Below are 24,801 nucleotides of genomic sequence, written 5' to 3'. Positions count from 1 at the left end.
GGAGAGAGAGACAGAGAGAGAGAGAGAGTGTTAGGGAGAGACAGTGTCAGGGAGAGAGAAGGAGAGAGAAAGACAGTTTCTGGGAGAGAGAGGGTGAGATCGTATCAGTGAGAGAGAGAGTGTGTGTGTCAGGGAGAGAGAGACAGTGTTAGGAAGAGAGAGACAATGTCAGGGGAGAGAGAGAGGGAGGGAGACAGTGTCAGGGAGAGAGAGACACAGTGTCAGGGAGAGGGATACTTGGGATGTAATGGAGTCCGAGTTCACCTGACATGCATGATGCCGGCTGAACTTGGATGTTTTTTTTTTTTTAAATGGGCAATTCTTTACAAGGCAGGTTATGCCTTGTAAATGACTGCCCCTTTAAAAAAACGTCCGAGTCCGTCAGCATCCCACATGTCGGGCAAACTCAGACCCCATTACATCCCACCCACAGTGTCAGGGAGTGAGGGACAGACAGTGTCAGTGAGAGAGCAGTGACGTGTGGTGAGGTCAGTGACTGGTGAGGCCCCACCCCCAAATAACAAAAAAAGCATAGGGTTCACCTTATTTAAGCAAAACCAACACCAGGCTGAACCAGCCAAGGGGAATAATGCTATAGCAGGGGAGACATTCAGTATGGGGTCCCCCTGTCATAACATTAAACACCCACCAAACCAGTCAGCCCAGGGCTGGAACTCCTCAGAAAGTGGTGGACCCTAAAAATTAAAATGGAATCCCCCCCTTTCCTGAGCAACAACCACCACTGGGCTGAAAGCCCAGTGCTATGCCCCACATCTGGTGGTGGTGGGTGTGGGGATCATAGTATGACAATATTGTTCTTTACAGGCTGCCTACAGGTCCCAGCAAGCCTGCCCCAGCATGCTGGCACTTGGAGAACCACAAGTGCCAGCATGCCCGGACAATAAGGGCCCGCTGTCACCTGTAGTCTGCCTGTAAAGAAAATATTCAAATAAAAACAAAACACCTGATGGCTTAATAGTTTATTATACTGCATCCTCACCTGGGGGCGGCGGCCTGACATGAGCTACCTCGCTGCTGGCTTATACAGTATAAGCCAGTTGAGGGGGCGGGGAGATGACGCGGCAAGCAGTGATTGGCTTGCGGCAGCTATCTTTAATTTAAAAAATTACGATGAGGCGCCTCTCCCGCTGCAGGCATTTTCAAGGGGGGAAATGTTTGGAATAATTCAAAGAAGATAGCTATGACACAGAATCTGTGTTATAAATACTGTATCTTCTTTGTATTATTTTAATCATTATGACAGGGGAGGCACTGCACGTCCCTGAGAGAGAGAGATAGTGAGAGAGACAGTGTCAGGGAGAGAGAGAGAATGTCAGGGAGAGAGAGGAAGAGATATAGTGTCAGAGAGAGAGAGCAGTGCCGTTTCTTGTGGCGGGCGAGCCGTGCAACCACACGGGGCGCCCGGCGCGGCACTTCTTCAGCACTAAATCCCCCCTCCCCTCTCCTCCCGAGTGCCCAGCTCGGGGGCGGGGTTTCGCGGAATGACGCGTTTGCGTCGTGATGTCACAACGCAATCGCGTCATTCCGCGAAACCCCGCCCCCCGAGCTGGGCGCTTGGGAGGAGGGAGAAGGGGGAGCCAAGCCGGCCGGCGCCGCGCAGACGAGGGAGAGGCGGCTGAAGAGCGGGAAGAACCGCTTCAAATGTAAGTCAGCCCCTCTCCCTCTCTCTCGCTCTGTCTCCCTCCCCCCCTCCCTCTCCCCTCACCACCACCACCTGCCGTACTGTGTAAATTGGGGACACCTGTCTTCGGAATGTGTAAAATGGGGACACTTGCCTGCCGTAATATGTAAAATGGGGACGCAGTCTGCCGGAATGTGTAAATTGGGGACTCTTGCTTGCCGTGATGTGTAAAATGGGGACACTTTCCTGCCGCAATGTGTAAAATGGGGACACTTTCCTGCCGCAATGTGTAAAATGGGGGCACTTTCCTGCCGCAATGTGCAAAATGGGGACACTTTCCTGCCGCAATGTGTAAAATGGGACACTTTCCTGCCGCAATGTGTAAAATGGGACACTTTCCTGCCGCAATGTGTAAAATGGGGGCACGTGCCTGCCGCAATGTGTAAAATGGGGACACTTGCCTGCCGTACTGTGTAAAATGGGGGCACGTGCCTGCCACAATGTGTAAAATGGGGACACTTGCCTGCCACAATGTGTAAAATGGGGACACTTTCCTGCCACAATGTGTAAAATGGGGACACTTTCCTGCCGCAATGTGTAAAATGGGGACACTTGCCTGCCGTGCTGTGTAAAATGGGGTCGCGTGCCTGCTGTAATGTGTAAAATGAGGCCTTTTTTTTTTTTAATCCTGTGGTGGCCGTGATGATGAGATCAGATGAGGCCACGCCCATCATAAAGCCATGCCCATTTTAATGAGGCCACGCCCCCTTGCCGGGAGCGCGCGCACCTTCGGCGCACGCATGGTTTTCCTCTTTATATCTATGGGGGGGGGGGCATTTTTTCTTATGTGAATATGGGGGGGGGGGTCGCATTTTTAAATCTCGCACTGAGAGCCAAATTGGCTAGAAACGGCCCTGAGGGAGAGATTGTTAGGGAGAGAGAGAGACAGTTTTAGGGAGAGAGATATCGAGAGACATTGTTAGGGAGAGGGAGACAGAGAGAGACAGTGTTGTCAGGGAGACAGAGAGAGTGTCAGGGAGAGAGAAAAAGTGAGAGAATTAAGAGAGAGAAAGTGTCAGGGAGAGAGAACGGGGAAAGAGGGAGTAGGAGCGAACACTACCTGACTCCAGCACAGGCCTCTGATGGGGCGGCACTTCCCGGCACTAGGCCCTGCCCCCTAAATAACCACAATTTGCGACACTCGGAGTCGGCCAGGTAGGCCCCCCCTGCTATATCCTCCATGAGGCTAAAACCTCGGGGGGAATGTGGGGAGGGGTTTGTGCTATCAGCAGCAGCCTTTCTTAGTGGGGTGAAGGGGAGCAGCAGGCCCTCAAAGCAGCTTGGGTCCCAATTGTGGTTATGCCACTGATGTGTTAGTATTAGGGATTTTATGGACCCATCTGATGAAGTTTACCTTGACATAGTAGATGGGCAAGCATTTTAGGCCAAACATGTACTACAGTAAGTATTATTTATTATTAATAGTTTCTTATATAGCGCAGCATATTCCGTTGCACTTTACAATTGAAACATAAGTACCTTATGTATACTCCATGAAAATGGTAGAGTTTATCATAAATTGATTTGATTATCAGTATTTGTTTGCACATACATTTTATTTTTTTTCTGAGTAAGTAAATACAAGTCAGAAATAAAAATGGAACATTAGAAATGAAGCGTGTTAGAAAGCAGTGCTCTCCTGCACTGTCAAACATGCTGGGCACTGGGACCCAGGGAGGTCTATCCTCCAATCTGATGTGTTGCTGCAGCATGTGACTGCAGTTATCTTGTAGATTCTAACTAGTACAGTGTAAGACTGTCAGAGAAAAGACATAATAGAGACACAAGTCTTACACTTAGCTCCAGAATTATCTGCATGGAACTGTTGCAGCAACCCTGCACTGCTTCCCCTTACCAGCATATACTCACCAGCTGGTGAGCTGTATAGAACCTCACTTCACTCAAAGCTTCGATCCATCACCAGTGTGGATTAACAGATCGACAGTCAGTAGGTCAACAATCAATAGGTTGACACCATATAGCCGACAGGTACAGAAGGCCGACATGGTAAAAGGTCAACATGAATATGGTCGATACAAAAAAGTATTTGGAATTTTTGGGTGTCATTATGTATGTTTAACCATATATGACCCAAGTTAGTAGAAACGTGTACTCTCATGGGTTTGCTTAGGTCAACAGGTCGTCATGAAAAAGGTAGACAGTACAAAAGGTCGACAGGATATAAGGGTCGATATGAAAATGGTCAACACAAGTTTTTTTTCTTTTTGGGTGTAATTTTCTATGTTTAACCATATATGACCCAAATTAATAGAAACATGGACTCACGTCTTCATCAAACCCAGCCCTCTCTCATCCTAACCCTCTGTTCCACTCTCACTGTCTACTCCATTTGTGTCACCTATATACTGTATGTCTAACCCTCCCCTTTAGAATGTAAGCTCTCATGACCAGGACCCTCTTCACTCGTGTCCCTTTCCTCATCTTCTACTCCATACTCCCTTTGACGGCACCAAATCCCTTGGTTTTCTGTCACCTTAATACTTATTTCAGTGTTGTCTGCTGATGCTACTGTATGTTCATATACCCTGTACTTGTCCTTTATTGTCTTGAACTGTCTTGTCATTTCTTTATGTACTCTGTGACTGGGTGCTGTGGATCCCTTGTGGCGCTATACAAATAAAGGATAATAATAACCCATGTGGGCTCGTTTCGCTAACCACTCATCTGACAAGATAGCTCGCTTCACTTGCCATAAGGTTACTAAAGGTAATAGATGGTGACATGGTTAGTAAATTAAGTAAAAGTTTGACTATATGTGTGGTTGACCATTGTCATGGCAACCTTTTGAACCTGTCGACCTTTTGTACCTGTCAACCTATTGACTGTCGGCCATGTGGTGTCTACCTATTGACTGTTGACCTACTGACTATTGACCTATCATCTGCCACTCACATAAACAGTGAATACAGCTGTTTATGTGGGTGGCATTTTAGCTCTGTGTGCAAGAAATAGCATCGGCACCCCCACATATTTACACCAGGTAGAGCCTCTGTCACACATTATGCCAAGTAGATCTCCTTTTACACATTACAGCAGGGAGAGTCCCCTTTTACACAGTATGGCAGGTAGATTCCCCATTTACATATTGCGGCAGGTAGAGCTCCCTTTTACACATTACAGCAGATAGAGTCCCCATTTACACAGTACAGCAGGTAGAGTCCCCATTTACATAGTACGGCAGGTAGAGTCCCCATTTACACAGTACGGAGGGTAGATGTGCGCCCACACCTAGTTATGACCCTGATCTCCCCTATGCAGTCACTACCAAGGGAATGCAGAAAAATAAACAGTATAATGCTGGAGGTAAAAATACCTGTAAGTCATTTCTTTAGAAAAATACAAATCACCTCCTGATAATAACAGAAGTATTTCCCAATATAATTTATGTACCAATGTCAGAACGAACCAAACACATTCCTCCATGTACATTGTGCTCCTCTCTAATAACATACAGATGAAGCCACGCTAGTCTTGGCTCCGTCTGTGCCTAGACACGCCCTTCTAGGCGCGCCTAGGACTCGGCGTCTCAGTCTCCGATGGAGACGCACACCATTCACGCACCCGGACAGAGACGCACTGAATGGGCACGTCTCTGTGCACTCCCAGCGTGACTAAGTGGACGGATCGCCTAGTCACACCGGGAGTGCTCGTTTGCTATGGAGCGGCCTCAGATGAGCGCAGCTTCAACTGTAGCAGCAGGAGATGGAGCAGGGAAGAGACCGTCACATAGAAAGAAACAGAGGTCAGGGTGAGGAGAAGAAGGTGAAAACATACAGAAGATTTGTGCTCACCTTTCCCCCACCTCTGTGGTCACATACTGTCTCCCCCTCCTCCCTAGCAGCTACGCGTGTCTCACTTCACTGCTCAGTCTTAGCTCCAGCAGCAGCCGACTCCAGTACGCGGAAGTCCCTTTACAGACACAGCAGGAACGGAGGGGAGCAGAATGCATTGCAGAGAGACAGACCCGACTGGCCAGCACTGTCAGCTGTAATGTATATTAGCAGCAGTGCGCCCGACAGGGAAGGAGCCGGGCGCAACACTACTATTATAAATTACAGCTGGCAGCGCCGGTGGACACTTAAGATGGATTCGGATGGTGCACCCACAGCGCAAATGCTCTGTGTGCAAAGCACCATCCGCCCACACCTAGTTACGGCCTTGCCAGTTATACTTCAATAAACCAACACTACTGGTTAAGTAGCTGGGCTGTTCATGCATGTGTCATTCACTGGTGTGTGCCTATATAACTCTGGTGTGTGCATATATAATTCGCAACACAGCGGCAATGTTGGATGCAGTGGGTGATGTTTTTGTCTGCATATGCATCTAAGTTGCACTGCAAATGCTTCTGATTATGTTCTTACAGAGTCACCAGACAAATTTAGATGTACGGTAGTAGAAATGTAAAGTGCGACACAGGATTTATATATGGATTTCCAATTGTTTTAATGTAGAAAAGTCATTCAGAGGGAATCCGGTCAGGATCCCAGCGGTTGGAATCCCAGCAGTCGAATCCCGAAACTGCTCGGAATGCTGGCGCCAGCATCTCGAATAGGATTATAATCCTGGCGTCTGAATACCGACTGCCGGGATCCCGATCATCTGTGTGCCAGGCGAGAAGTAACCTCTTGGGGTGGCGGGGAATTAGGTTTAGGCTGTGGGGAGAGGGTTAGGCTACGGACAGGGTGGGTTAGGTTTAGGCTGTGGGGAGGGGAGGTTAGGTTTAGGCACTCTCGGGGAGGGTAAGATTTGGTTGTAAGGTGGGCAGGGTTAGGTTTAGGCTGCTGGAAGGGGGGGTTAGGTTTAGGTACCACCGGGGAGGGTTTGGTTTAGGCTGCCAAGGGGAGGGTGGGAGGTGGGTTAGGTTTAGGCTGCAAGAAAAAAGGGTTGGGGGGGAGGGTTAACATACTTACCTAACCCCTCTTGGGATTCTAACCATCGGGACGTTGCGGTCATTATTCTGACCACCAGAATCCTGAACGCCGGCATATCAGCCCCAACCCATTCAGAGTGTGTGACTAGCACATAGCAGGCACTAGATCTCCTAAAGTCTTTCCCATTCTCTCTCTTAGTAATTTCAGGTTGAGTCAGCCATATCCAGAGTTCCAAAAACTAAAGAGCTCCATAAAACAAAAATTTTCCCAAATCCTCATCCCAAAGATATCTCATTATGGTAGGAATATATTCCAACATACGGAAAAATCTGTAATACAATATGCTTCTAGTCCCAATAATTTCTGATATGGGAGACTCAATCTGTATATAGATTTAGACCCAATAATTATAATTTCTTCTTGTTGTTTGTAAGAAATTAAAGATTGCCTGCATTCATCTGCAAACACATTATGTAATGTTTAAAGGTAAAGTGATCACTGATGAGATCACTTCTTTCTTGTTTCAGTAGGCCAAGACCAGGAAGGAATCCTACAGATGCTTCGCATTCTGGAACCAGGTAAATTTCAGAAATAGTAGTCCGCATAGGAACCTATAGGGCTGCTATTGTGACCAAAAATTGGGGACTATTGCAGATATCTTCAAAAATCTGCTGCAGTTACCCCCTAGATACTGTAAATATGCGGCTTTCCCACAAAAAATATTTGTTATTGAATACTTCCCAACTGTCCCGATTTTCACGAGACAGTCCCGTTTTATGTGACTGTCCTGCTGTCCCACCCATGGGCTGCAGTGTCCCGTGGTGGGGGGGGGAAGGGCGGGGTAGTTGGGAGGCTCATGTCACTCACTGCCCTTCTTAGCAGAGCAGTGGTGTATAGACACTGTGTGCATGTGCACAGCGTCTATTCACAGCAGTGACATGCGGTGGAGTAAGGCAGGTGAGGCAGAGCCATTCCTGTCATACTTACGTTTATTTTGATTGAATAAAGTATATGACAAATACTAATGATTTTTTGAAATATCTTCTTTGCATTATTATAATAATTTTTATAGGCCAAACTCTGGAGTAAAAAGTCTATGGCAGGTGGGGTAGTGCCTCACCTGCCTATCTTTTCAGCACATCTCTGATCAAAACTCACCAAATTTCCAGGAGTTTATACAGCAGCACCTGTGTATAATGCCCAGATGTACCCTTTGGCTCATATATTGCATGGAAATCTGGCTCTGGGTTTAGCCAGTGCCTCCTGAGCCATTTAGCTCACCGCACGTCCCAGATTCACAGGAGACAGAGGGACTGGGTCATGCCCCCATAGTGATGGAAAACGGGGACATGGCTCATGATAGTGGCATTCCCGTGAAGCCATGCCCCCTTTCCCACAGTCCACACCTCCTTTTCAGCCGCAAAAGGATCCTGCAGTGAAGTTTACAGAAGTGAGGAGTTATTTTATTGTAAAATTCTAAGCTAACTAAACCCCTTTCACACCGCACAAATAACCCGTTATCGACCCGGCATAGCTGAAATCCCGGGTCACCTGACCTGGCAATTCAACCCGGGAATAAAGCAGTGTTATTCCCGGGTGAATACCTGGTCAATGGCAGCGTAAATGGGCTCCCGGGTTGATGTGACCCGGGACCCATTCACTACAACTGGGAGAGGTGGCGCGGAGATGAGCTCATCTCCCAGCACCCCCTCCGCCCCCCGCCGCTATGGCAACCCGCACGGCATATTGCCGGGTCAGGGAAGCCAGCGGTAGCGTCCAATGCCGGATTTGTGTTAATACCTGAAGGAAAAACTTTAAATACTGTTTACAAAGAAAATTTGTGATCAATGTGTAGACTATAAAATATACATCACAATATTAGCTGTCACTACTGTCTTTATTAAATCTAGTTCCAATGAGCAATAACAGATATCTCTGGGGGCAGCCCAGCATCTAAGTACCTCCGGAGTGATGAAAACAGGGGTACACACCGTGAGGCCATGCCCCTTTTTAATGCAGAATGTGCTCATCCGCAATGGGTGTCCCCACACTTTGGGCCCCTTTTATCAACGAGAAGTATGAATAACACCAGCGACATGTTTTGTTTAGTAGCTCTGTGATACAAACAGATATGCAGCTGTTATTCAGCATTACTTAACTCTCTGACAAGGTCCAGCGCTGTCTCCAGTCTGCGTATCTGCATGACCAGTGCCGTTCCTACCGGTGGGCGAGCCGTACGACAGCACGGGGTTCCCACCGCGACACCTGCTGGCTGTTATTACTGTCTCCCTGTCCTCCCACCCATATTATTCCACTCGTAATTTCACAAAGCTCCATCCAGTGAGTGAAGTTTTATGGGTGGAAGGAGGGGGAGCCGGTAATAGCAGGGAGACACTGGCGGCTGGCGCCAATGAACATTACACCCCTGGCAACGAGCTTTACACACCCCTGGCAATGAGCATGAGACCCAGAGCATGAAACTCCTGGCACCGAGCATTAAACATCCCTGGCAATGAGCATGACATCCAGAGCATGAAACCCCAGACAACGAACATTACACCCCTGCCAACGAGCATGACACCAAGAGCTTAAAAACCCCTGTCAATGAGCATTACTCCCAGAGCATGAAACCCCTGGTAATGAGCATTACACCACTGGCAACGAGCATGACACCCAGAGCATGAAACCCCTGGTAATGAGCATTACACCACTGGCAACGAGCATGACACCTAGAGCATGAAATCCCTGGCAACGAGCATGAGACTCAGAGCATAAAACCCCTGTCAATGAGCATAACTCCCAGAGCATGAAACCCCTGGTAATGAGCATTACACCACTGGCAACGAGCATGACACCTAGTGCATGAAATCCCTGACAAAGGCATTACACCCCTGGCAATGAGCATAACACCCAGAGCATGAAACCCCTGGCAACGAGCATGAGACCCAGAGCATAAAACCCCTCGCAACAAGCAGGACACCCAGAGCATGAAGCCCCTGGCAACGAGCATGACACCCAGAGCATAAAACCCCTGGCAACAAGCATGACACTCAGAGTATGAAACCATTGGTAACAAGCATGGAGCCTAGAGCATGAAACCCCTGGCAACGAGCATGAGACCCAGAGCATAAAACCCCTGGCAACAAGCATGACACTCAGAGCATGAAACCATTGGTAACAAGCATGCAGCCTAGAGCATGAAACCCCTGGCAACGAGCATGACACCCAGAGCATAAAACCACTGGCAACAAGCATGACACTCAGAGCATGAAACCATTGGTAACAAGCATGAAGCCTAGAGCATGAAATCCCTGGCAACGAGCATGAGACCGAGAGCATGAAACCCCTGGCAACAAGCAGGACACCAAGAGCATGAAACCCCTGGCAACGAGCATGACACCCAGAGCATGAAACCCCTGGTAATGAGCATTACACCACTGGCAACGAGCATGACACCTAGAGCATGAAATCCCTGACAAAGGCATTACACCCCTGGCTATGAGCATAACATCCAGAGCATGAAACCCCTGGCAACGAGACTGAGACCCAGAGCATAAAACCCCTGGCAATGAGCATAACACCCAGTCCATGAAACCCCTGGCAATGAGCATGAGACCCAGAGCATAAAACCCCTGGCAACAAGCATGACACTCAGAGCATGAAACCATTGGTAACAAGCATGAAGCCTAGAGCATGAAACCCCTGGCAATGAGCATGACACCCAGAGCATGAAACCCCTGGTAATGAGCATTACACCACTGGCAACGAGCATGACACCTAGAGCATGAAATCCCTGGTAATGAGCATTACACTACTGGCAATGAGCATAACACCCAGAGTATGAAACCCCTGGCAACAAGCATGACACCCAGAGCATGAAACCCCTGGCAACGAGCATGACACCCAGAGCATTACACCCCTGGCAGTGAGCAGGTAATTTAAAAGTAATTAGAAACCTTACTATAATGTATCACGGGCATTGCGGTGTGTGGCATAATATGGTGCAGGGGGCATAACATGGTGGGGCTTAATATGGTGGAATTCTTTCCTTTCCTGTGGTGGCTGTGGTCTGTTGGTTCGGGGTCAAAAACTAGGTGTAAAATAGTCTTTGCTCGTGAGACCACACCCATTTTAGCGAGGCCACACCCCCTTGCCAGGGGCACACACGTGCAATTTTTTTTTTATATCTATGAGGGCGGCATATTACTGTTCGCACTGGGAGCCAAATTGTCTAAAAATAGCCCTGTGCATGAGATGGATCCCCATTGCTGGCAATGCGGACAGTATCACTCTTGCCATCTATAGATAGTGAAAGCAATACAGGGACAAGCAGTGGTAAACTAAAGGTCCGTACACACGGCACGATGTGTCACTGAACGATACATTGTGCCCGGCGTGGATCCGGCATTGGCATATGCATACACATTTGCTGATGCCAGTAGCGACTAAGGCCAGCGGGGGGCCATGCTGCATTCGGCAGCATGGCATTGTTAACAACAGCCCCAAATCTTCTTGCATGTTCAAAAGATCTGGGGCTATCGTTAGAGACCTGCGAGTGTGCGCATCGCCATCGCGCATACACACGGAACGATGTACACAATGTGTCATTCCAAATGATCGGGAACGCCCACATTGTGGCTCTAATCGTTCCGTGTGTACCCACCAATAGTTTACTGCTATTTGATGAATACTGAAAGTAGAACATAAGCCCTTGAGTGAGTGCTAAAGGAGTAATGCATCGTTGATTAATGGGGCCCTAAGTGATGTCCCGATTAATATATGAAAAAAAAAATATATATATATATACAAACAAATCTAGAAAACCACAGCACTCGCCACCCCAGAAGCGGGGTGCAATATCTGCACTCACCACTCATAGGGTGGGGTGCATGCAGCCCATGGCCACCAACCCAAATATATACAAACAGAAAGTTCAGCACTCACCATAGCAAGCTCACTTATCCTCACAACATCAATAAATAAATGATGGGGGTTTAGTTAGTGAATTGGCCAATGCACGGAAGCCTGCATACCGCTCGCCAAGGTACCCCACCCTCATGCAGGTCCTACACTATCACAAAGTCTCAAAAATTAAAACCTGGCAACTGTATCACACATAATATACTGCACACATGCCCACTAGGTTTAATGTGTATCTGCCATGCATCTTATGGCTTTTAAAGGTACACTAGTCACCTGACACTGGCTGATAAATTACTAAGGAGCAGCTGACACAGGTTTAGAACAAGTGAGATTACACAGGGGTGCATGAAAAGGCCTGTGACCACGGTTAATAAGAGTTAACCAAAGATTAACCCCGTAATATACAAACAAATCTAGAAAACAACAGCACTCGCCACCCCAGAAGCGGGGTGCAATATCTGCACTCACCACTCATAGGGTGGGGTGCATGCAGCCCATGGCCACCAACCCAAATATATACAAACAGAAAGTTCAGCACTCACCATATCAAGCTCACTTATCCTCACAACATCAATAAATGTATGCAGGCTTCCGTGCATTGGCCAATTCACTAACTAAACCCCCATCATTTATTTATTGATGTTGTGAGGATAAGTGAGCTTGCTATGGTGAGTGCTGAACTTTCTGTTTATATATATATATATATATATATATATATATGTATGTATGTATATATATATATATATATATATATATATATATATACACAGTGGTGTCCAGAACTGCGGAAACTTTTTTCAATTTTAATGATTTTCAACTTTTTCAACTTTGAATGCTTATAAAAACTGTTACACTTCATGCAGTGCAATGATTACATATATCGAATGAAAGGAGGTCAAATATTTGCATTACAAGGGAAGTTATGCAGTGAAAACAACACTTAGGGTGAAAATCCCTGTGTACTTATGATGTCACTGTCCTATTAGTATTTTGTTGGGTGCCCTTTATTTTTTAAGACAGCAGCACAGCGACGTGGCATTGAGCCAACCAATGTTTGGAGCTCTTCCTTCTTTATTATGTGGTGCCATGAGACAATTATAGCCTCAATTAATTATTTTTTATTGGATGGACGCCTCAGATGTACCATTTTCTACAAACGGAACCACAAATGTTCTATGGGGTTCAGGTCTGGGCTGTTTCCTGGCCATCCCAGCACCTGTATGTCATTCTCCATGAACCGCTGTTTGCATATCCGTGCTGAATCCTGCTGGAAAAAAAATGGGGCATTATCTGGAAAAAGATCCCTGATAGAAGGTAGAAGTTTTCATTGTAGGATGGTATCAGTGTACTTTCTGCTGTTCAGTGTGCCATCTATGATATGAAGGCGGCCTACAGAATCTGCTGTCATACATGCCCAGATCATAACACTTCTAGGATTCTTTGTTGTCGCTTGAATGCAATCTGGATCTACCTCTTCCCCGATGCAACATCTCACATATTTTCTCCCATCACTACCAAATATCGATATCTTAGTTTTGTCTCTCCATATCACTTCCACTGACCTTCTGTCCATGCAATGTGTTCTTTTGCCCACTGTATTCGTTTCTGCCGCTGCTTTTTATTCAGAAATGTTTTTTTCAGGGAATCCTGCCTTTTAGGTCAACCTCCGTTAGTCTTCTCCGTATTGTTCTTGTACTGACAAAAACACCAGTTGCACTCAGTTCACTGCTAATGGCCGCAGATGACGTCCATCTGTTTTATTCTCCTATCTTCAACATCTGTTGTGCACTTTTTCTGGCCTTTTCCTTCTTTGTTTTGTACAGGTTGTGTTTCCTGATAGCGTAAACAAAACTTTCGTACTCCTGATGTTGTCACATTCCCACCAACTTCTCTCACAATTGCTGCATACGAAAAAGACCATTTTCACGTAACACCACAATCCTGGATCTCTTCCTGGGTGGGCAGTCACCACTTTGCCTGGACAACATTGTTGTATTTATTTTTACACCATCAATAGCACTAAACAATACACACAAACACCCAACCGTAATTACACTTCAGTAACCAACTTTATTCTGCAAAATGAAACAGCCAAACTGACCTTTCCCACCTTTGAACATGACCTTGCACCTGCTCATAAACGACAGCTGATTGGTTGTCAGAACGACGATTCCGATTGGCTGGTAGTAGCTGTTAGTACAATCTGCTTCTTGAATCTCACGCATCTGTGCTTCTTTGTCTGACTGAAAGTAGCATAACTTCCCTTGTAATGCAAATATTTGACCTCTGTATATTGTGTTGAATTCAGCATTAAATTTTCTTTCATTCGATGTATGAATCATTGCGCTGCGTGAAGTGAAACCGTTTTTATAAGCATTCAAAGTTGAAAAACATTAAAATTTCAAAAAGTTTCCGCAATTTTGGCCACCATTGTGTGTGTGTGTGTGTGTGTGTGTGTGTGTGTGTGTGTGTGTGTGTGTATATATATATATATATATATCTATATATATATACATATGTATGTATATATATCTATATATCTATATATATATATGTATACATATATATGTATATCTATATATATATATATATATATGTATATATATATATATACAGTGGTCGAAGTGGAAATTTTGAAGTGGGGGTATGCAAATGTCAAGGACGTAATTATGCGCGTGCCGAAGGTCGCCCAAAAAGGGACGTGGCCACCCAAAAGGGGGCGTGTCCAGTGTAGTAGAACCCCTTATACCATCTAGTACTGGTGCCCCTTTCACCTTATAGCACACGGTACGAGCTGAAATTCACATTGTAGCACACGGTACGAGCCGAAATTCACATTGTAGCACACTGAATGAGCCGAAATTCACATTGTAGCACATTGAAGGAGCCGAAATTCACATTGTAGCACACTGAATGAACCGAAATTCACTTTGTAGCACACTGAAAGAGCTAAAATTCACATTGTAGCACACTGAAGGAGCCAAAATTCACATTATAGCACACTGAAGGAGCCAAAATTCACATTATAGCACATTGAATGAGCCGAAATTCACATTGTAGCACACTGAATGAGCTGAAATTGTGACAGCAGGGACAGCCAGAGTGACGACAGGGAGAGAGAGAGAGTGACGACAGGGAGAGAGAGAGTGATGACAGGGAGAGAGAGAGTGACGACAGGGAGAGAGAGAGTGACAACAGTGATGACAGGGAGAGAGAGTGGTGACAGGGAGAGAGAGTGGCGACAGGGAGAGAGAGTGACGACAGTGACGACAGGGAGAGAGAGTGACGACAGGGAGAGAGAGTGACAACAGGGAGAGACTGATGACAGGGAGAGAGCGTGACGACAGGGAGAGAGAATAATGACAGTGACGACAGGGAGAGAGAGTGATGACAGGGAGAGAGAGTGACGACAGTGATGACAGGGAGAGAGAGTGATGACAGGCAGAGAGAGTGACGACAGTGACGACAGGGAGAGAGAGTAACGACAGGGAGAGTGTCGACAGGGAGAGAGAGTGATGACAGTGACAGCAGGGAGAGAGAGAGCGACAGTAGGGACAGGGACCGTAACGACAGGGAGAGAGGTGACTGCAGGGGAACATTACCTCATTTGTTGCTGGTGGCTGGCAGCGGTGAGCGGTGGGCTGCTGGCGGCGGTGAGCGGCGGGCGGCTGGTGGCAGTGTGCGGTGGGCTGCTGGCGGCTGGCGGCAGTGAGTGGCGGGCAGCTGGTGGCTGGCGGCGGTGAGCAGCGTGCGGTGGGCGGCTGGCGTGGGTGGCTGTTAGCTAGTACAGCGCTCTACACAGCCACCGGCCGCCGCACAGGGACGGGGAGCAACATGTGCAGCAGGATGGCCACTTCCCTTGCCTCCTACTGCACTTTCAGTTCCGCATTTCCAGGTCAGTGGAAGTGGCAGTATACCATACCGCCGTATACCGCCCCACTTCAACCACTGTATATATATATGTATATATATATATATATAGATATGTATATATATATATATATATATATATATATATAACACAGTTCTTATTACATAGCAGCATCATTTTAATATTAAGCTTTATATTAAGCTTTAATATAATATATATTAAGCTTTATATTTATATTTAATATTAAGTTTTATAAGAGGTCCATTAAGACAGCAGAATTGCTAATTTACAACCTGTCTGAATGTCCTTGAAATGACAAAAATCGGTACAGTATATGCTCATAGCGTAGAGCAGCAGATGAGCTTGCCATCTATAATGTGTACAGTATATCAGCAGCGGCTGCACGTCCCTCTTGTGGTAGAGCGGGGTATGAAGAACGAGAGACATTACACAGCAGCACATGCTGCCCGGCCCGCTATAAGCGAGGAGAGGGAGGAGAGAGCGCTGCGAGCTGATATTATATGCTCTGCTATTATAGCATCACTTTCTTCTCCTAAACTTCTCCCCAGCTGGTGTAAGATCTGCAGAGCTGGGGCAGGTGGCAGAGGCACCTCTGTTATTGCTGCACCACGAACGATAGAAAGTTAGGAGGAGGCTCCAATTTATCTTTGACAACAAAGTGAATGTTGTGATATCGCCCTGGGAGTAAAGGATAGGGATGATGTAATTGTGTCTGACAAAGGGAAAACGGAATTATGCAGTCATCTAAGAAGTAGAAGTGCTGCACGTCACTGGTGGCACTGCTATAAAGGTGGCTGTACAATGTCCACGCTTATCTGCAGTGGAGCCTGGGAAGCTGGAGGGAAAAGGTTTCTCAGCCTGTAATCTACTAAGGACTGCCTGGCATCGCTATTTCCATGTTCTCATCAAGCTAAGAATTATCTCCTATAACTAACCTGGCCAGACCTCAACCTGAGCTAGTAATCATTAGAAGCACAGAAGATCCACTGCAGAGATGCTGCTGGTTGTAGCTGTCCTTTGTGCATTGGCGATGGGAACCCACTCTGCCCCCTGTGAGACCGTCAGAATCCCCCTGTGCAGAGACATGCCTTGGAATATCACCAGGATGCCAAACCACCTGCACCACAGCACTCAGGAGAACGCTATTCTGGCCATAGAACAATACCAGGAGCTGGTGGACATCAAGTGCAGCCCTGTGCTGAGCTTCTTTCTGTGTGCCATGTATGCACCTATTTGCACCCTGGAGTTCCTTCATGACCCAATTAAACCTTGTAAGTCAGTATGCCAAAGAGCTAAGGATGGATGTGAGCCCATCATGAAGAGATACAACCACAGCTGGCCAGACAACCTGGCATGTGATGACCTTCCAGTCTATGACCGTGGAGTGTGCATTGCTCCTGAAGCCATAGTTACTGATATCCCTGAAGGTACTGTAAATATTCTATCATTGGGACTGTAACTGATTTCACTATTTAAAAACCAAATGTTCCAGCTAATACTTTTACTAATATTTAATGCATTTGTGATAAGTAACATAGAAGTAATAATAGTTTTTGTGGACTATACAACATTTTTTTTTTTAAGATAAGATGAATGAAAAATAAACGACAGTTACTTTGTATCTCACTTTCAGTTCTGCATGCTAAGAAACATATATTCCTGTGTGTGCTAATGAGAGGAAATGACTTTAGCACCTGTTTAAATAACTGGACCAGCTAAAAAGGAAATTGTTTGGACCATCAAGTTTTTTTTGGTTTTATTTTTGTTTAGTTTGGACACCTACAATTGGAACACTCGTGTAATGGTTTCCTTTATATAGTTATGCAACTTTATTGAAATTAAAAAAATGTGTTATTAAAACAATAATGTAATACAGCCATGAAAAACACAAGTTCCTAAGAAAGATTTATTTAAGACTACTAAAAGTATTTATATTGCAGATGTGGAGAAATCATCTTGTCCGGTTCAAGAGGTGTATTTAAAGACTCATGTTACTCCTGGTGTGTTTGGCATGGTGCAGTTATTTTCATTGGCAAATGATGGCTTGTTCTTTTTAGATATAAAGTGGATGGAGTTTACACAAGATGTCATAGTCCCAGAAAGACCAAGAATGAATCACTGCAAAAGTTTAAACATGGGTAAAGTCTGTATTTTCTTGTGATAACTGATACAGTATTATTTATCCTAATTTGTACCACATGCAGGCCTGTCAGATGTGCCTAGTATAAACCGGACAACTTATTTCATCATTTAAAAGTCACTCTCGTCTAGCTGTGAAAAATACATTATTTTTTTCATTTCTTAAGTAGCATTTAACTCATGGATGTTTCATTTTGCTACTGTAAGGACGTGTCTTTTATCTTTACAGATCGTTGCAAATGCACAACAATTAAACCTACCCTAACAATGTACCTGGCAAAAAATTACAGCTATGGTAAGTGACTTACAGAACCATTTGATATGAATACAGTTACATGCAGAGACAAAAAATAGGATAATAGAGTATTTCAGGAAAGCGATGACGTTTGTTATATTGGGTATAAATCCTGATAAATATCATCTGGTATGCAGTTAATATACTGCCTGACAGAATCCCTGCGTTCAGTATCTCGACACCGGACTTGGGCCCTCATTCCGAGTTGTTCGCTCGCAAGCTGCTTTTAGCAGCTTTGCACACGCTAAGCCGCCGCCTACTGGGAGTGAATCTTAGCATAGTAGATTTGCGAACGAAAGATTAGCAGAATTGCGAATAGACACTTCTTAGCAGTTTCTGAGTAGCTCCAGACTTACTCTGCCACTGCGATCAGTTCAGTCAGTTTCGTTCCTGGTTTGACATCACAAACACACCCAGCGTTCACCCAGACACTACCCCGTTTCTCCAGCCACTCCCGCGTTTTTCCCAGAAACGGCAGCGTTTTTTCAAACACACCCATAAAACGGCCAGTTTCCGCCCAGAAACACCCACTTCCTGTCAATCACACTACGCGATCACCAGAATGAAGAAAAAACCTTGTAATGAGTAAAATACCTAACTTAATAGCAAATTTACTTGGCGCAGTCGCACTGCGGACATTGCGCATGCGCATTAGCGACTAATCGCTCCGTTGCAAAAAAATAATAATGAGCGAACAACTCGGAATGACCACCCTGAGACAGGCGGCTAAATGCCAGCAGTCGGAATCCCGGCCGCAGTCCCGTCCTCCTACACGAGTGGTGGCTCGCCATCAGGCCCGATGCGTGGCAAGCACAGCTAGCCCGCGAAGGTACTCTCTGCGCTCGCTGCCCTCTGCAGGGATGCCGCTGTCAGGATACTGGGAGCCCGCATCCTGACAGCCGGTATATTGTATGTATTCCTATCATCGTCGTTGTGAAACTACAAGTCACAGCATACCCTGCCAGTTATCATCTGACAGAGCATGCTGGGACTTCTTGTGATTCAGGCCTATTGGATTGCTACGTGTTGTCCAGGCCTATTTTAGTCTGATGAAGCATTGTTTGCAGTGTGAAAGCAGGTAAACAGCCGGTCAGCCCGACAGCCATGCATGCAGGTGCTGAAGATCTTTCCATGTTACATTTTCATAATCAGTCTTACTGTTTAATCCACTGAAATAGCATTGCAGGAGAGTCAGATTGAAAGCTTGTGATTTCCATCTGTTTTGTTTTTTTTGGTGACTGCAACTTGAACATTGGGGAAGATTAAATTAGGTGTAAAGTCCCATAGGAGTATTGTGTAATGTACTTCTGTAGGATAATATGGTACTAAAATCTAGCTATTAGCAGTGGTGAATTTCCCATTAGGCACATGTGGCACGTGCCTAGGGGCAGCACTTGTTTGGGGGCGGTACTTGGATGCTTGTTTTAGTACTGTCAGACCAAAATGTTCTAGTAAAATTAGGCAGAGGGGACAGCCATGACCCCTAAATCTGCCCCTGGTTATATGCAATGTACTGCCAAACCCATAAATGCATACATTGCATGAGGCTGCTATGGGAACCCACGGTTAATTGAATAATGTGAAATAGTGTCGACTGATCTTTATGGGAAGTGTACATGAAAGCATGAAGGGACGCTAACATCGAGAAATTGCTTTGTAGCATTATTAGAGAGTTTGAATAACGACCAATTTAATCCACCTTATTGTGATTTTGAATTTACGAAAAACACGCCTCTTTATTTTACGAGGGAATGAGTAAAAGTCATACTTGATTCCGTAAGTTGTACAAATTACTTGCGTTGTCCAATATATCCATTTGTCTATAATCAAAAGTAAAACTTCTTGCAAAGAAGCATACAACAGCCAGAGGCGGAACTACCGGCAGGGCAAGCAGTGCGTTGCACTGGGGCCCGCCTCTGTCCAGGGGCCAAAGCATGTAATGAGTCAAACTGACTCATTACATGCCGCTGTGCGCTGCGGTCAACCGCTGCCCGCAGCGCACAGCCGCAAACAGAGGAGAAGAGCAGGACGGGGGAAGGAGGAGGACGGAGGTGAAGGAGGGAGCCGCAGCAGCGCTTTGTTACTGGTGGAGGCGCTGCTGCTGCTGCCCCTCTGCTTCACTATAGGCTGTCTTCCGAGAACAGCCTATAGTGAAGCAGGGGGGCAGCAGCAGCAGCACCTCCACCAATAACACAGCGCTGCTGTGGCTCCCTCCTCCACCTCGTCTACTGCCCGGGAATCGTCAAGCTGCACGAGGAGCCTGAGCCAGCGGAGAGGGTAAGTATGATTCTACTTTCTTTCTTTCTTTCTTTCTTTCTTTCTTTCTTTCTTTCTTTCTTTCTTTCTTTCTTTCTTTATTTCTTTCTGTCTCTTTCTTTATTTGTTGGGACTGCCTGCCGCTATGTGTAAAAATGGGGGACTGCCTACCGCAATGTGTAAAAAGGGTGGACTGCCTGCCGCTATGTGTAAAAATGGGGGACTGCCTGCCGCAATGTGTAAAAAGGGGGGACTGCCTGCCGCAATGTGTAAAAATGGGGAATCTGCCTGCCGCAATGTGTAAAAATGGGGAATCTGCCTGCCGCTATGTGTAAAAAGGGAGAATCTGCCTGCCGTAATGTGTAAAAATGGGGAATCTGCCTGCCGCAATGTGTAAAAACGGGGGACTGCCTGCCGCAACGTGTAAAAATGGGGGACTGCCTGCCGCAATGTGTAAAAAGGGGGGACTGCCTGCCGCAATGTGTAAAAATGGGGAATCTGCCTGCCGCAATGTGTAAAAATGGGGAATCTGCCTGCCGCTATGTGTAAAAAGGGAGAATCTGCCTGCCGCAATGTGTAAAAACGGGGGACTGCCTGCCGCAACGTGTAAAAAGGGGGAATCTGCCTGCCGTAATGTGTAACAAGGGCACGCTGTCTGCCGTAATGTGTAACAAGGGCACGCTGTCTGCCGTAATGTGTAACAAGGGCACGCTGTCTGCCGTAATGTGTAACAAGGGCACGCTGTCTGCCGTAATGTGTAACAAGGGCACGCTGTCTGCCGCTATGTGTAAAAAGTGTACGTTGTTTGCCGTTATGTGTAAAAAGTGTACGCTGTCTGCCGTAATGTGTAAAAAGGGGACGCTGTCTGCCGTAATGTGTAAAAAGGGGGACGCTGTCTGCCGTTATGTGTAAAAAGTGTACGCTGTCTGCCGCTATGTTTAACAAGGGCACGCTGTCTGCCGTTATGTGTAAAAAGTGTACGCTGTCTGCCGCAATGTGTAAAAAGTGCACGCTGTCTGCCGCTATGTGTAACAAGGGCACGCTGTCTGCCGTTATGTGTAAAAAGGGGACGCTGTCTGCCGTTATGTATAAAAAGGGGGACGCTGTCTGCCGTAATGTGTAAAAAGGGGACGCTGTCTGCCGTAATGTGTAAAAAGAGGAATCTGTTCGCTGTAAGGTGTAAAAGGGTCTCTACCTGGTGTAGTGGTGCTACTGTGCGGCGTAATTTGAAGAATGGAGACTACTGTGCAATGTTTTAGGAATTGGTATTATTTTGTGGCCACACCCCTTCCCCGCGAAGCCACGCCACTATGTATTTTTGCGCGCGCCTACGGCGCGCACTGCCCCTGTTTTGCATGCAGGGGTGGGGCTCCGATGCCGTTTCTTGCACACAGTGCTAAAATGTCTAGTTACGGCACTGTTGCTAGGTATCCATTTCTCTGGCCCTGAGCAGGTCCCCCTCACCAGATCCTCTCCAGGGGTGAGGGGGTGGACTTGGATGGGATGGAGGGGGGGGCGCCCAAAGCATTTTGTCGCACCTGGGCCCACCGCTTGCTAGTTCCGCCACTGACAACAGCAGTGTTGGACTGGCCCACAGCGGTACAGGGGAAACCACCAGTGGGCCCCACTGCCTGGGGGTCCCACCTTCCCCTCTAGGGATCAAGGTTCCAGACTGTGCACTTGAATTATACATTACATGTGTTACCTTATACTGCACAGGACTATGATGTATTTTCTACAGTGCATTGCTGTTATAATCTGGTACATTATCATGCATGCACTAGCAGTATTTACTATATAAATATATCAAGGGGCCCAGACTACGCACTCTCTAATGGTTAGCCAAGCCTCTGTGGAGGCTGGACACCCCCCCTCTGGAGAGTGGCCACACCCCTAAACATGGCCCCCTACCACTGCATTCCCCCGGTGGGCCCTTCATGCCCCAGTCCGACACTGTACAACAGTTACTGTATGTAACAATAGTGAGACAGCTTGTTAATGCATCTGAACTTCCTTTCCAATGCAGTAGATGTTCCCATGTCAGCGGTCAGGGAGCTGTTCTGATTTTGAAGAGTTCATTAGACAAATATTTGTTTTGACTATAAATATATTTGTACTGTAAACATTTGTTTTGCCTTTACTTTTCAATTTAATCCTTCATTAGCCATATTAGTAAGATTATTTTTGGATTTTTTTGTATGTTTTTATTTGTGTCATGAAATTTTCTGTAATTATTTTATAATATACTGCAGGGGCCTAATTATCATTGATCGTATTAGCGCTTAAGATCGCATTGCAGAATGTGATCACATCGGGTGAATGTATCACTTGGCACAGGCGGGGACAGGGACTCCGAAGTATGCTGTCCCTGCGATGTGCCGAGTGTGGTTCCGGGATTTCTGCGCATGCGCAGCCACGCTGAATGTCAAGCACAGCAGCCATTTCTGGCGGAGGGTTCCTAGAAGCAGGCTGCTGATTGGATGAGCAACTGCGCAGGAATCCTTGGTTCTGTTTAGAATTAAAATTATATTAATCCCATTTATTACTTCATTGTTGGCTACAAGTTAAGTATATTACGTTATTGAGCAAAACCTTATAGAAATTACTCAATTTAAAATTATGTTTTTGAAATAGATCTTTTAGAAAGGTAGATACTTGTGCAGTAAAATGTAATAAGTTAATTATTTAGTTTTACACAAAATTTAAAGTGGATCATAGACAACCACCCTAAGGAACAGTGATAGGCCTTTGTGTCACATCTGCGGTTATTGATTTACTGTTTAAGTTGTTTACAACTGGTTATGTCTTGTATCTTGAATATAAATATTGGTTCAGCAAGGACAGATTTTGTATCCAGCATTGACTCGGACTTCATTCAAAGTTAAACACAAACATAAAATGTGTCCGTATAAAAAAATTAGTGTTTTGCTACCTGCTGTATTCTGAGTTGGGGGCAGACAAGAAATGTGACTAATGCAAGCCATGCATCTACATCCCCTATTTCCGTTCTTCTGATCCGATTGGCAGTATGATTTGCTGGTCAGTGATCTGCCAAGGAATCAGAGAAATTCCAAATGTTAAAATTCCCCAACTCGCCGACCCTGATAATTTTTTGGTTGGAATTGGCGAGTTAGGGAAATCCAACATGTTGAATTTCTCTGACTCACCTACCCAGCATCAGCAGAGTGCTAAGTAGACCCTTTCACACTGAGCCAGAACCAAGTCGCCCAGGCAATATCCCTGTTTTTTTTCGCTCAGTGGGAAGTGGGTATATTTGATTCTAAAAAATGGTTGTAGGTTTTATTTTTTTTAAAGGATATGTGAGAAAATATGTAATCCCTACTATACATTATATGGCTTAAAAGTCAATGAGAAGTACTTCTGATCACTAAAATCCGAATTGATTTCTAACACCTGTAATGATTTACAGTGGTGGCTGCATTGTTTCTTATACTATACAAGTTTACAAATCAGTGCACAATACTTATACGGATATTACTTACAGTTATTTTACATGTCATTTTTATTGTCTACTTTCCAGTAATCCATGCAAAAGTTAAAAGCGTCACCAGAAGCAACTGTAACGAAATAACCACAGTAGTTCAAGTCAGAGAGACACTGAAGTCTTCATCAATGATCCACAGATCCCAAGTTCCTCTAATTACCAATTCATCTTGCCAGTGTCCCCATTTACTTCCCAACCAAGATGTGCTTATCATGTGTTACCAGTGGCGTTCAAGGTACATAATGTCAGTTTATATAATCTCAAATGTCTACTGCTCATTGGGATCATGTTACAGGCAAGCCCAGCTATCTTCAAAAGATGTGTTTAAATGGTTGTGAAATCATGGCTCCTACATTTTTTTGCTCCTTGGTGTTTATGAGGCATATTCATAACAAGTAATTAAGTATCCAACTTACTGTGAGTTGTGGCAGCGAATATTAAAATACCAGAGCAATTCAGCATTACTCCGATTGCATTACAGCTGCTCCAAAAAGCGGCGATCCCATGATCTCTATCACCTACACTTTCACAGCTAACTTCAAGCTGTGAGAGTTTACACTACCGGGCAGTACCGGGCAGTGTATATGCGCATTGGTGACCTGAGTTCACAGAGAGGATCACTAGATGGATCCCTTTTTGCACTCTGGATTTTTTTCCAATAGGAAGGAGCCGGATTCAGGGAATTAAGTCCATCTGACGATGGCATCAGTTCCTACAAGCAAAATCAAAGTTTGTTAAAGTTGTGCAGCAACCACATATGGCCACTAATGATGACTGGACCCATTACTTAAAAAAAGAGGAAATTAGAGCCCTTTGAGGTTAAAGAATAGGTCGCTATGTGTAGAAACTGTATATAAGGGCTATATTGATATGCATTTAGATAGAATTTAGATGGATATTGAGTGGATACAGAAGTAATGCAAACATAATATTTATTTATTTATTTATTAACAGTTTCTTTTATAGCTCAGCAAATTTCGTTGTACTTTACAATTGGACACAATGATAAAACAAAACTGGATAATAAACAGTCATAGAGGTAGGAAGGCCCTGCTCACAAGCTTACAATCTATAGGGAAATAGGCATTGATGCACAAGGAAAGGCACTATCTATTGCATATTTGTCCACTGGATTGCAAAGGTTCTAGGTGGGTTGCATGATATCACATCACAGCAGTGATGAACCATGGTCAG

General features: G+C 45.5%; 1 protein-coding gene across 1 annotated transcript in view; it reads left to right on the top strand.

Annotated features, from left to right (window-relative positions):
• The first annotated feature begins 15,867 nt into the window (after positions 1–15,867).
• SFRP4 (secreted frizzled related protein 4) overlaps positions 15,868–24,801 on the top strand; it is a 47,099-nt gene continuing 38,165 nt past the window's right edge. The window contains exons 1-4 of the mRNA XM_063924889.1: positions 15,868–16,839; positions 17,470–17,550; positions 17,781–17,846; positions 23,644–23,842. Of these exons, the coding sequence (XP_063780959.1) occupies positions 16,407–16,839; positions 17,470–17,550; positions 17,781–17,846; positions 23,644–23,842 (779 nt within the window). The 5' untranslated portion in view covers positions 15,868–16,406. The remainder of the gene's footprint in view (positions 16,840–17,469; positions 17,551–17,780; positions 17,847–23,643; positions 23,843–24,801) is intronic.

Source organism: Pseudophryne corroboree, chromosome 5 (genome assembly GCF_028390025.1).
Source record: "Pseudophryne corroboree isolate aPseCor3 chromosome 5, aPseCor3.hap2, whole genome shotgun sequence".
Lineage (NCBI taxonomy): Eukaryota > Metazoa > Chordata > Amphibia > Anura > Myobatrachidae > Pseudophryne > Pseudophryne corroboree.
This window is presented reverse-complemented; position numbering and strand designations above follow the sequence as displayed.